The following is a 14,214-nucleotide window of genomic DNA, read 5'->3' on the forward strand; positions in this document are numbered from 1 at the left end:
ATTTTCAGAGTATTTTTAAGGTGTGCTGCCTTAAAGCATGAACCTCCAAACCAATTACAGTAATGTGCTCAAATTAAACAATACCTCATTTTACAGCATTTTGTTTTGAAACTGTACCACAAGAGGTCACTGTAATGCTAGCCAGAAAATGCTTCAAGCTGTATTGTCTTATAAAATAACTTGCTGAAAAATGACTTATGTAAACATATATATTCATCTGACTCGGGCTTAAAACAGACCTTAAACATAGAGGTCTGGGTGGACAGTCTTTAGCAGCTAGGAAATTATTTATTTTCAAACTTTAAAATAAGAGCATTTTTTTCTTTTCTTTTTTCTTGAATATAATATTCTCATTTATTCTTAGCCCGAAAGGCCCAACCGAGTATTGAACATTTGGTCAATATTAGGCTTTTATTTTTTAACTAATCACATCAGTCTAATGTGCTCTTGTGTTGCATTATGTACAAGTGTTTTCAATATTTGGCATACATTTCCAGCTAAATGCTCCAGAAATTATGTAGAATTTGTTGCCTTTGAATTTCTTTTTCATAATTTGATTCCGAACCTCTCACTTAATTACATTTAAATTGGTGTTGTTTAACAATATAACAGATTTACAAGTTCTGAAGTCAATAACGTAAAATGAAAGATACATGTGCTCTTCACCAACAGCGAGAACCTGCAGTTAGAATATCATTTCCCATATTAAACGGTTAACTCTTGACTGTTACAGATAATTAGCTGCAGCCTGTATGTTACCCTAGTCATGGTCTGTCCAATAATAGTAAATGTGCTGAGAAGAGTTATTCATTGGGTATAAATACTAACAAAGAAGACTTAAGTTATGAATGAATAGTTTTCTCATTGTAAATGTGAATACAACTTTATCAGAAAAAGGTTGGCATTAACATAATTTGACTGATTTAAGAATGATTACATAATCACACCACTTCCAGGATAGTAAAAGACATAAATATAGAAAAATATGTAATATATTTATATATTGTGTGTGTATATGATATATATATATGTATATATATATATATATATATCAGAAAGAGAACATATGATGTATCAACATAGAAACCAAGTGAAAATACAAAATAAGAACACAGCATTGCCCCTGCTTAAAAATCACAGCAGGTTGTACAGCAGCAAAGTTCCCCATACTGTTCTTTGCAGCTATGGAACAGGGGGAAAACGGTCATGTCCTCTTAGCCAAGAGAAAATCCTGACATGAACAATCTCTATTTACTTCACTCCAAATTAGGAATGGATCCTTGATAAGAACGACTTTATTTCAAGTGAATTTCATATTTAAATATCTGAAAATGTACAACAGGAGCAAGGTGTTGAATGCATTTAGTTGTCATGACACCGCTGTTTTTAGAGATGGGCATCAGGAGTTCTCTTGTAAAAGAGTGTGTCAAAAGCAAAGTTACAAGCTACTGTTTTAGAGTTACCAACACCAGCAGCAGCACTTCTCATGACCCAGCAGTAGGAATGATTTCTATTTGGACGGAGTTCTGAATGTAAAGTAACAACGGAGGCAGTGGGAGCTTTATCATTTCGGTAGTCTGTAATATACAGGAAGTAAGTTCAATTGCATTTCACTTGTAAGGACCGCTCTCATTATCACTATATCCAATATGGATTACTTACTAAAGAGTGGCGTATGAAGTAAAGGGGCAAAACATCGCCCAGTAAGTGCTGTGGCATACATATCAGAGCATACCATCCTTAGTTGCATTAGGCTTGACCTTACAGTAAGTGGTCACACCACATTTAAACGTCATGCAATTAAGCCCAACTAACATCAGTAATGCAAGAATACCTTCTGTCATCTTCTCCAATTTTTGAATCAGTTGTCCTGTAAATTGTTTTCTTTTATACTGCATCTTAAAAGTTGTCTTAAGTGCTATATAGTGATAGACTCTGGGCAATATCAAATCTTTTGAATCCAAACAAATCTGGCCCAAAGATCACTTTCCAACTCTACATTTTACTCTTCCCAAATCTACCTGTTCAATCAAATATCATTTTCAATCTGTGGAAAACAAGTATTCACCTCCTTTTGCATTTTAAAATATTATATATATATACTTTTTCTAGTCAAAGGGCCATTAAGATACCAACATAATCACATTGCAGCACCTGTCGAACACCTTAAACAGAGCTAACTATACACTTTTCAGCCCTACTGACAAAACCAACAATTTCTCACACAAACTACTAGCACATTTCAATTGTTCCATGGATTAGCCCTAATGACAGCAAATTAAATTATTTAAAAGCTGATTTACCTGAAGTATATGTGAGTAATGTATTTTTGTTTGTGCAGTTGCCAATAGGTGAAAAAAGGCACAAATAGCCATATTGTAATACTATTTTAAAAGTGGAGTCGATATAGTCTAGCAAAGGCTTGCAAACAAAATCTGGCCTAATGATTGAGTTTTAAACTTTTAAAACACTGGAAAGTAAATAAATGTTACTTCAAAATTCCTAAATTAGACCACCATCAGCACAAGCATGGAAGCCTTTACTGGAGTGTACTGACTGCTGTTCTCCGGCATTACTTTCCCTACATACTAAAACAGCTATTTGGTATGACCACCGAGTAAAACTTTGCATAACCAAGACAGAAATATGAACAATAGCGCATCACAAGTGATCACGAGAGGCCTTTAGCTGAACACTGGTCAGTTATCAAACTGTATAATGCAGTGCTCTCCAAATGGGCCATAGAGAGCCATGTGTAGGCAGATTTAAACTCCAAACAAACACTACAACAGGTGATTTTTACGGCTTAGAACCTTCGGCAACTGGTTGGAGACCTCTGGTAATTGGTTATAATGGGGCATCCACCTAACCTCAAGGCTGGAACAATAAATCCTCATCTTTGTGTTAAACTACACGTTAGTATTCTATAAGAACTTCTATTGATCATTTTAAGGGAAAAGCTTCAAAGGCTCAATTTACATTGAGACACTTCTACATACAGAAAGTGGGATTTGGCATAGGCTTTACAAATAGCTTTACTGTCACATATGTACTACTTAAATCTCAAGTTTTATGCTCAATAGCATAAGAGCAGTCCCAGGCCAATGCTGCCACGTTAAGGCATGTCAAATACTTTTTTACACTGGAGTAAAAAGCAAATCTCTGCTAACAGTCATGGAAGAAGGGTCACAGAGGCCCAGTACCCTGCCAGTGCTGGGGGGTTGGGGGGGTGGGGGTTGCACAGTGCACAGACAATGTAGATTTGTGTAAGAGAGCCAGAAGTAGGGAGACAGAGTTGTGAATGCAGCATAACATCACATAGAGCTTGCCATCGTATTCCATTCCTCAGTCTTACTACTGAGGGTCCTTTCAGAACAGGATTAGTGGGTTCAGGCTGGGTTGGAACCGGGAAGGACCAGGCAGGAGAGCCCAGTCCTGTCAACACTAGGAGAGAGTTGAGAACGGGGACGGGCTGGAGTTGTTGCGGTTGGCGGACTTGACGATGGTGATGACGCTGGTGGTGGCCACCTTGCCTGGAGAGAGGGGCCCGCGGGTCACAGACCGTGCAAAACATTGCAGGGCCTCATACTTGGCTCGCAAGGCATCCAGCTCCAACCTCATGCTAGCATTCTCGCGGGCCAGCTTGTCTACCTCATGCTGCAGCTCTGTCTTTTGTCTCTCCAGCTCCTCCTTCTGGGTGACACGTTTGATGCGGCAGCTGGCAGCGTATCCCCGGTTTTTCAGGGTCCGTCGCCGCTGCTTCAACTTCGCAACATCATCCTTGGTCAGCCCACGCAGGTGCTGGTTGAGCTCCCGCACGGACATGGCCACCAACTCATCGTCGCTGACCGCCGGGGCATTCTCACCCACCTCCTTCTTGACCTGCAGGACATAAGCAGTGGATTGAGAAATGTGGATCTTTTTAATATTAAGACATGGTGCTGCTCTTCAACTTCTCACGCTTACCTTTAAAGCTTTGCTCGTCTTGAAATGAGTCGTCATTCCCTGCATGCAGACAACTGGCCAGAATCTCACAGAAGACACACTGAGGAGTGAAAAAGAAAAAAATAGTGTAACTTAAATTAAGTGAAACAACATTATCAGTGGTAGAAAGTAACAACGTGCTATTCAAGGACTACTTTATTAACAATTTAGAAATACTGGCATATTACTTAAGTAGGCTATTTCCATTTTATATTACTGTATACCTCTTCAGGACATTTAACCTGTGTTGACCTCGGGTCACATTGACCCGTTTTAAATTTTTGTTTTATATCAGAAAATATGGGACGTAGAAGCGCTGGAAATGTGTAGAAGAAAAATTACAAAATTTAAAACGTTGGAAAAAGCAAAAAAAACTGAAAAAAAGGCGTCAAACGTCGAAAAAAATGTTTACATTTAAAATTGTACATTTTACAGACAACACATGATTAGTGTTAAACTATGATGCATTGTTAAAGATGAACCTGCCAAAATTAATGTAGTTTAAAGGATCTCCATTTTGTCCAGTTACATTAAAATGATGCATCAGTAATACTTAGGTAATATATGTAATATTATAGCACTGATGGATTATGTTTCTACAGGAGTTATTTTATTGAACTACATTTTTGCTGACAATACCTATGTAGGCCTACTCTTAATTGGATTTTGAATATCTTAATATTTTAGCTACTAATGCATGTTTGTACATTGCAGGTACTGAGTACAACATAATGTTGGCACTCCTCACCCCACAAATTCACTGACAACATTCCAGGATTGCGTCATGTGTCAACATTAATGTTAACACCACAGATGCCAGCAGAGGGCAGCATGACACCATTAAATACAAGCCATGGAAAGCGCCTATATTTACTTGTTAGAGGAGGAGGGCACCAACAATGTAGTTCACTAGACCAAGCAAGATTAGAAACAGGCAACCTCTGTCCCTCTCTCCATACAACTTTGAATTGAAGCTCTCTAGGCTGGGACAGTTTTTTAAAAAGCCTCTCTGTACTCATTACAGCGAGGCACATCGTCTCCAGACTGCTGCCATGGCCAAAAAAAGCGAGAGCGCTGAGCTGTAATCCTGTGAGAGGCACACATACCCTAAGGCTCCATTTCAGGACCTGCAGACCAGCCTGACTACGAATGCACTGTTCCATGCTCGACTGCTGCCATGGAAACGCCCTGCAAATGGGCGTGGGAGTCACATGGTCACCAAAAGGGTAAACAAGTCTCATTCATAACCGCACCACAGCCTATTCATAGTACATTAGAAGTGCTGATAACTTAAAAGGCGTCCTGTGTACAAACGTCCTCAATTTGTCTTTATCATGTTACATGCCTTAAATCCAGTCCAATGTAGATTGTTTATTCCCCTAATCTGATGTTTTGGCACAGCCACCACTCTGCCTCCTCATTGCACATTAAAACAGACCATCACATCAGCATGACATTAACAGTTATGCTGAACTTTACAAGGCACTATACGCATGTGGAAAATTCCTGGAGAGTGTCACAGAGAAATACTTTCCTTTATAGTCACTGATGTATTTTTGCTGTGAGACAATGTAGTCGATCGATTTAGTCCTGTGTCTCGTTGGTTGGTTCCTCTTACACTGGGCTTTCCTGAGCTGCTCTATGCCCTTATTTAACTCTGGTGGATATATTTAGCCCACAGTGCTGGCACAAATTTCTGCTAACTAAACAATTTAAGTCTGCATGCGATAAGTGATACCTCAGCAAGAGGGCAAATATTCTCTTGCAGTCTGCAGTTAGCCTGCAGCTTCAATGGGAGAAATACTCTGGGTGTGGCTGCTCTTTTTGGGATGTTTACATATTTTCACATAATATGGCTATATTGCTAATACAGGACTTTGAAACCGTTGACATGCAGTTGCTGATTGCAAGAAATAATGCAGTGGGCATGAAAAACAACTTTGTCACTCTGTCTTTGATGTAACCTGAACATTAGTCATTGTTCTTATAATCACTTAAATTCAACAGAATGTGTTTCAAGTTTTTGTCACAAGCAAATGAACCTCAAAGATGTACCAACCAAACGGCTAAACCCAGAGCCACATAAACTCATGTTTAGACATTTAGGGAACATCTGCTGCGCTTTCTGGTGTCCTTTATTCATTTAGCAAAACACATAGCAAAAAATGGCATAATTGAGATTTCAGAAGCATCAAATAGAGATGAAGAGCTAAAATACAACGTTCCTTGACAGCAAGTTGGCCCGAACTGCCTAATTTAAGTGGTATTGCATCAGAGGGGGGTCCCTGGATATATTCATTGCTAAGATCATGAAAAAGTGGTGCGGGGCCTCTCTCTCTTCATACAAGAGGCCTCCAGCTTGAACCAAGAGGCCAGGTTGCTTGAAATTCTTTAGGCATGTGCTTATGTTTTTGCAATTCACAGAGAGACAATGTTTTCCTGATCAAGATGCCAAAATTTCCTCAGAGGAAAAACAGCAATTATATTACACATCCAAATCCACTCTTTATGATTTTGCCACTCAGACAAGACAGGCATATTTCACAACAAATCATCTCGCTATAGTCAAAACGACACATTAGTTTTTTTTCATAACAGTAAGAAAAGGGGTCTGGGAAAATACCTCAAGGAAAAGCCACAGATGACGGGTAAAGAACAAAACCACATTCCTGTGGAATAACACACGTGCAAACCCTTACATGCCCAACACAGGCAGAACATTCAGTCTGAATATGTCTTGTGATGCACTCAGATATGGGGTGGAGTTCAAATCCTACTTGTAAAACAACGGCTGCAAAATTCACAAAATGTCTGGAATCTAGAAGCGTCTCACATCATTCACTTGCCCAATCATATCAAAGGCAGCCTGTGTGCACGTGTGGAAGATAGAAGTCCTCTATACATTCTTTCATTTTACTTTCCTAACTTTCTCAGAAAATATTTCATTCCTCAAGATAATTGTCTGCTGAATAATAACCAACAATGTACTATTTACTCAGCAATAATGTTATCACTAAAGTATGACAAAGTGCACAAAAATGCAGATTAGAGCCAAGGGATGACATGAGAGTAACTCCTGACCTAACTGTTTGTTACAAACACTATACACACATTTCATGGCTGTGGTTGTGTGTTAAGCATGTCTTATTTGATGTGGAAAGCAGAATGTTTGCTGGTAAACCTGCTACTTTGTTCTTTGGGTGTACACATTGCTTTGAAGATGAACTGACCCTTTCAAGACTATTTTTTTTAGAATGCCTGAAAAAAACTAGGCAAAGACTTACATGCATGCAAATCAGCCTGAGTTAAACAGCTTTTAAAGAGCAAATTCATGTCAAATATAGACTTTTTCAGACTAGATCAGTTTAATAAACATATGTACCATTTGTTCACTGATGCCAAATGGTTATATTTTCAAAGTCAGGCAACTGGTCAAGTTCAAGTCTGCAGGTAACTGTGGGGCCCAGCCTTCTCCTAAAATAAACGGCATATCAAAGGCTTATGCGCTCATACTGCAGTGATAAATGCAGAGTCGGCTTGTCTGGACTCTTTTGTTTATCTTCTGTTTTTGTTTTAATTTGGGAGTAGGTTAAGCACCAAGCAGACTTGTTGCTGCCCTTGACAGCATGATACACTCCTCTGAAAAAGCTCTTGCTTTTCTTGCATTTTTCTCAGGGAGGCGGAGAGATTTCCCTACAGACTGGTGCGCGCGGCATTCTGCTCTTTCTCCAGCGCAGCACATTTGGTGGGATATGTGAAGGAAATGAAGAGCATCGCTGAGCAGTGAGTCATGCTGTTTACTGGTAAAAGCCTCGACCAGCGGCAGGGAATCACACCCTCCCGATCTGACGTTTCCTGGAAAATCCCGTTGTTTCGCAGGGAGGAAGGAACAGTACAGAGAACCTTGGAAATGGCTGGCAACTTTTGTGCGAAAAGGGAGAAGAACTCACAGAATATCTGAGCAAAGATACTCTCCCAACCAGGGACACTGGGATTCAAAGAAATGTCAAGAATGCAACAAAAAAAAACAGGACATACCCATCCCACTTTTTACTACCTGAAACCAATGTGTGAATAATATAATAATAATAATATAATAGGAAAATATTAATGTTTCCAAAAAAACATACACCACATCCCTCATTTCCAACAAGATATACCAAAGCAAAGCTCTTCAGTTGAAAATGGTGTTAATAATAATCCAATACTATCCAGATGTCAGTGCTTCTCCTTCAAAACAGCCAGCTGAGAAAGACAAGATGTGACAGCATAGCATACATTCTGAATGCGGTGGAACCGTAACGCCTTTGTTTATGCATCTGCCAACATGCAATTTGAGTCACGGTAGAACCAGGAAGTTGCCAAGGAAAAAGTTCAACAATTGAATCAGCAAGTCAGCCCCAGGGAGAAGAACCAAGAAGAAATCCCTAATAACACCACAATCCAACAAAATAAATGAGTAATCTTGACACTTGCCACACCTCCCACCATAATGAGGTGAAAGCAGCCGGTTGAGATTTGGTCACTGACCGAAAAGCAGCAGAAGACAGAATGCTAATCCCTGTGGGTGGCAGAGTTAGCAGCCTGAGACACTATACAACTGCCAGGGACTCACTTCGGACAGACACACCACAGGCCTGTAAAGACATGCATCTGTTATTGCCTGCCTACACTCTGTTTGGCATGTTCAGCTGTGAATAAAACCACTGGCTTCCAACGTCAATAATCAAAACTCAACATCTTTTTTTTTTTCTCCAGTAAGACGAGCTAAACACATCATGGCAAACGTGAGTGTTTTGCTGTGACTTTTGTGAGTCACAGAATCACAAACCACAGCTATTTCACTTTCACAACACTCCACACCACAAAAACATTTTCAATTCTGCTACGCTTTCATCCATCACTACTGACTGGCAAAAAGAGAAATCCTATATATCTGATGACAATCACACTATATCCTGTGTTTTCAGGGGAATTTTACCAGCTGTGCCTTGTCACTATCACAGACTATTCTGGTGGTAAAATGAGTCATCCACTGTTACTTCTCCATCCAAAGAAGACATCATGACTTTGGTGATTGAACCACATGTTCACCTCATGACAGAGGAGTGCACCGCTCCCACTGTTTGTCTGTGCACCCACCAGAAACGCCTCACAGATACAAATTTGTGACCATCTAAGTGAAACAAGTTACTCAAAGACAAATAGTTTCCATATATTAATCACAATGGCCTTAAAATGTCACAAGTCCTAGTTATTCAATAAAACAAAGTGCACACTAAAACGTAGTAAAGCATTATTATTTCTGAGGTAAAATGGTGTTGTTAGGTAAAAGTCAAATGTACCTTTAAGACACGGTTTCCTTATCTTTACCCAAGTCATAAAGATTTATGTAGACCAGAAATGATAGCTCAACAGAAGGATAACAAAGTCTTTTCTTGTTCCAGAGTGATTTATTGTGTGTAGGTCAGTCAGCCCTGGTGGTCTAACTTCACATCGTGCCCTTTGTCCCACATGGCTAAAATGCAGACCACGTGTTGTTTCCAGTGTCAAAAGTAGGCTGGTATTTTTGCATTATAGAAACCGAATTAAATCCCGCGTTGAAATGAACAGTGCCAGAATTAAAGGGGGTGTGAGAATGTGTTATATGAATTCGTTTAAACGGGACAGTCAGTGTGTTTACTAACTTCCATTTCCCCCCCCCCCAAAAAAAGCATTCGAGTGACAAGTAGGCTATAAATAAACAAGCAAAAATGCCAATTTTTTTTTATCTTATAATAACTCATTATAATGGTTCTTTAGCGCTCAGTAATAAACATATATGGGCGATTTAAAAGTAACTTTAACAGCATTGAACCGTGACGTTAACATGAATGTACTTGGGCAAAACATTGTGATTTCTATAATATTTTTAATTAAATGCGTTGAATAGACGTTATCTGTGCTCGTTAGTGTTATTCTATTTTTTTTTATAAAATTAAATAGCCAGATTTCACTCATTGAGACAATGCATCCAATTAACTTAATTAAAAAAAAAAAAAAAAAATGACCCGGCTAATTCAAATGATTGAAAATCGGCAAATAAAGTAGAAACAAAGTAGGCTAAGCAGTTATTCGAAATTATTATATTTGTTTAAGTTTTTGCCTATTTTCCCTCACTTATTTCACGCGACGAGCTCTGAGCCACTTTTGGGGCATTGTGTTTTGTTACTTTAACACAACACGTGTCGACGCGACTGAAACAATCTACTAAATCAACATCAACTTTCATAATCGGGATCAAAAAGTTATCCTACATGATGGGCGCGCGTGGCCAACATAATCCTGTCTGCATGCGCCAATATATCACAGTGACAATTTAGAAATGGATGTCAAAACATCTTCCCCCCCCAAAAAAAATTAAAAATACACAAGCTCACCTCTGTGGACGCGGATAACTGTGGACCGTGATGCGTAAAAACTGTCGGAGTAGGTTTCCGATACAGGCGGCGAAGTAACTTGACACAGTTGGTATAAAGCGTCCAGCAGACAGCAGCGGTGTATCCTCGTCCTAAATCAACTACAAAACAACAACAATGTACCAACATTCCACGCTCTGCTTCCGCAAGCACTCACGTCACCGATTCCTCGTGACCGCCCCCTCCATTCATGAAAATAACTTTCTGCTGACGTCAGTCTGGGAAGGGGGTGCTGGGGGAGGCCATAAATAGAAGGTAGATACTGCTGGCGACTGCTTTTGCTTACTTTACAAAAGTAATCTGTACAAAGTCAGCTCTAATATTAGCCAAGAATACTCATAGAAAACTATGTATCATCAAAAGTAAGTCATAAACTCTCATCTACTGACCCCCCTCCTATAGACTCATTTATAGTCAGATCTTAACAACAAGGTATTCAAAAATGTGCATTAACAGAGAAAACAGCGACCTCCTCTCTCCGTCTGACTTGGGAGCAGCAGCAGCATTCCTTTCCTGAGGAAAGTATGTGGCGTAGTAGCCCAGCAGTCACAGGATTTCTCTATTTTAACTGCACTGCTGTCAGTAACGTCACAGGTTATTCTGGGTAATTAAGTACTGAATGTAAATATGTAAGTCAGTAGCCTTTTAAGGGCTGCTGCACTCTTATGGGTTTCCCTGTTCATTTATCCAATATGAAAATACCTTAACTTTGAGGTTGCTCAGTAGTGTCTGTGAAAAAACAGATGCTGTGTGTTTACACTATAAATTCTGTTGGCCACACAGTTTAAACAAGGATACAAATGCAATGTTTTTCTTCTTTTTCTGCTGACTGAACCAACATGACTAGGAGCACATTTTTAAAAACTAAAAGTATCTTTATACTGTAATTTATGGCATTTTTAAAACACATTTGAAATACAGCTTAGATCACAAAACCTATATGGGAAAGGTAAAAGTGGAGCCGGTGGGTCAGAAATGATGACATTAGATGTGGAATCTGGTTAGTTTTATAAAGAGCCCCATCTACTATCAAATTTAGCAATTAATGGAGCCTATACTGTCAAAAAAGATCTTTAGAAAGTATACATGGACAGAAAAACCCCATCATAATAAATAGCAATGCGCCATTTGCCACATGTAGACAGTCATTGTCTGGCTCATGGTGTAAGACTTTGAGCTTTTTTAATTGCCCATTTCAAGCCAAAAGCAGCTTCATTATTGAATCTGTTTTGTTCCATGATGGTTTCTGTCTGAATGGTGCTATGCTTAGCCACTGGAGAGACAAAAGAGGAAGCAGAGACACTTACAAATTGAAAGCACACACATGTCTCGGATGCATGATGTATTTTTGATCTTTAGATAAAGTTAGACTAGCAGATGACAAGTAAACCAATGAGAAATGTTAAGATGTTGCTAGTGTGCCAAAATGAATGAACACTTTGCACACATACTGTACCGATGTCTCTCTTAACTTTGACAGTTTTTCCAGTGCATTGACGTCAGACAACAAACATTGCATATTGACTTTAATGAGTCACAATACAAATCGTACTTTCAGTAAAACAGACTTACTCCTGACAAATAATCACTGTTAACTTGACTTTGTGCTAGATATCAAGATTGGTGTATGGTTATGTTACTGTTCTATTGTACGGTTAGTGACTCAACAGATCGAGCTCCTCCACTCGATCCCATATGGAATCAATTACTTACTAGAGATGGTCATGGCCTGATTCTTTCAGCTGCACTGGAGCATGTTTGAAGTAAAATGAAAATAAACGTCAGATGAGTAACCAGCTTTGAATTCTCGTTAGTTTGTGTCACCTTTGTGTTGACCACAACACACCATTTCCTTTGTGTGGCCTTCCTGTAACCAGTTAAACACAAGCAGACAAAGTTCTCTTCTGCTTCTGTATTTTTTAGATGAAATGAAACAGCTTTGTAATGCACAAAGGCAGAATTTTTTAGATGAGGTAAAATGAGACGGGATTGGATTTCATCAGTTTCAATTTTAAATGAGATGTGATGGGATAGAATTAGACTGGATTATATTAATTTAGACTAGATTTTATAGGAGGTGAGAGTGGTTTACATTATTTAACATTATAGATGGCAATGGATAAAATTAGATGAGATTAAATTACACTATATTAGAGATGAGATGGGATTAGATTACACTAGATTAGAGATGAGATTAGGTTAAATGGGATGAAACTGGGTTACATTAGATAAGAATATGTGAGATGAGATTATATTATATTTAATTTTAGATTAGATGGAATGAGATAAGATTACAATACATTAAAATAGATTATATTATTTTATGGATGTGATGGGAATAAATAGCATTGGATTACATTAGATAAGAAATGAGATGTGATGAAAGTGGCCTTGACCAACTGCCATGCTTCACTTGTTTTCAAGCCATGATGTCTCTCTCTTTCTCATGGGCGGGCCAAATTCTCTGGGCGGGAAAAGCAGAGAAAAGGGGAGGTAACCTTCCTCCTTATGACATAAGGAGGAGATTCCAGATCGGCCCATCTGAGCTTTCATTTTCTCAAAGGCAGAGCAGGACACCCAGAGCTTGGTTTACACCTATCGCCATTTCTAGCCATTGGGTGACCATAGGCAGGCTGGGGGAACTCACATTAATGTTAAAAAACCTCATAAAGTGACATTTTCATGCCATGGGACCTTTAAACCGATCACAATCGTCTTGGGCGGCGCTATGCACCATACAGAGCAACGGCGCCTCTGCTAAATCGCCTCGGGAAGGAACTTGTTTTGGTGGAACATGTGTACGTTCAAAAGTTGTTTAAGTCATGCAACAGAAAACTCAGATTGGACAGATACTCTAGCTAGCTGTCTGGATTTACCCTGCAGAGATCTGAGAAAAGGTTAACCATAGTCCTCATAAATCCACTGGAGTTTAAAATGCCAACACAAAGGCAGCCCACGGCAACGGATATCTGGCCTAAATGAGTGAAATCTGGTAGAATTTTTGCAGCAACGGAGTAATCCCGGAAGTGAAACATTGTGGATATAGACTAGTGTCCATGTGGGCAACAGTGTACACAGATGACCTGAAGTACCACACATTGTATGTAACAAAATAAAAACAGCGGACCATGTGCAGCAGACCTGTGGGGGGTTTCGCTAGATCGACATGCTGTGGGATCTGAGTTCTTACAGGCAGTTTTAAATTACAGGAAGTAACATTGAGTCACTAATCTTGCTCCTTTGTGACTCAGACTGTTGAACTCAGAAATGTGATCTGGCACAAAGAGGCCCCCTGTTGTAAGGGACCAGACTGAATTTTTAAAAACGGACGTAATAGCACTATCAATAAGCCCAAAAAAAATCACGCTGGATAAAAACATTAACTTATTAATCACATTTTCTTCCTTCAAGTGTTTTTACATCGTTCAGGAGTAGCTGGGTGAGACATTAGATAGCTGCCTCTGGCACAGTTTGAGCCATTCGTAATTTCAGAAGTAAATGGACTGTTTTTGCAGACTTCCCTTATGTCACAAGATTTAATTGGGAACATTAACTGGACATTCCACTGACTTCACCAAAATGTGTTTCATATGAAAACACTTTACGTAACCAGCTGGCAGGTTAGAGCTGCATGAAAACGAACATGGTGAAGTTACAGTAGTAGTGGAGGCTGCAGCAGCAGGCCCTGGTGGACTGTTTGAAGACTAGTTCTAAAAGATTCTCTTAAAGCTGAAAACTATTTGTTTATCAAAACAAAAGTTTGGGATTTTGA

At 39.2% G+C, this 14,214-nt stretch overlaps 1 protein-coding gene across 1 annotated transcript; it reads right to left on the reverse strand.

Annotated features, from left to right (window-relative positions):
* Nucleotides 1-1,033: 1,033 nt before the first annotated feature.
* mafk (v-maf avian musculoaponeurotic fibrosarcoma oncogene homolog K) lies at nucleotides 1,034-10,589 on the reverse strand. Its single transcript, XM_078270543.1, has 3 exons — nucleotides 10,404-10,589; nucleotides 3,967-4,045; nucleotides 1,034-3,882 (listed from the first exon to the last, which is right to left on the reverse strand). Exons 2-3 carry the CDS (start codon nucleotides 4,009-4,011, stop codon nucleotides 3,445-3,447), a joined length of 483 nt encoding a protein of 160 aa, XP_078126669.1. The 5' UTR covers nucleotides 4,012-4,045; nucleotides 10,404-10,589; the 3' UTR covers nucleotides 1,034-3,444.
* Nucleotides 10,590-14,214: the final 3,625 nt, after the last annotated feature.

Source organism: Sander vitreus, chromosome 15 (genome assembly GCF_031162955.1).
Source record: "Sander vitreus isolate 19-12246 chromosome 15, sanVit1, whole genome shotgun sequence".
Lineage (NCBI taxonomy): Eukaryota > Metazoa > Chordata > Actinopteri > Perciformes > Percidae > Sander > Sander vitreus.

Coding starts and splice junctions, on each gene's coding strand:
- mafk (XM_078270543.1), bottom strand. CDS start 4,011: ATGCAGGGAATGACGACTCATTTCAAGACGAGCAAAGCTTTAAAG. Junction 3,883..3,966: donor AGACGAGCAAAGCTTTAAAG/GTAAGCGTGAGA, acceptor TATGTCCTGCAG/GTCAAGAAGGAGGTGGGTGA.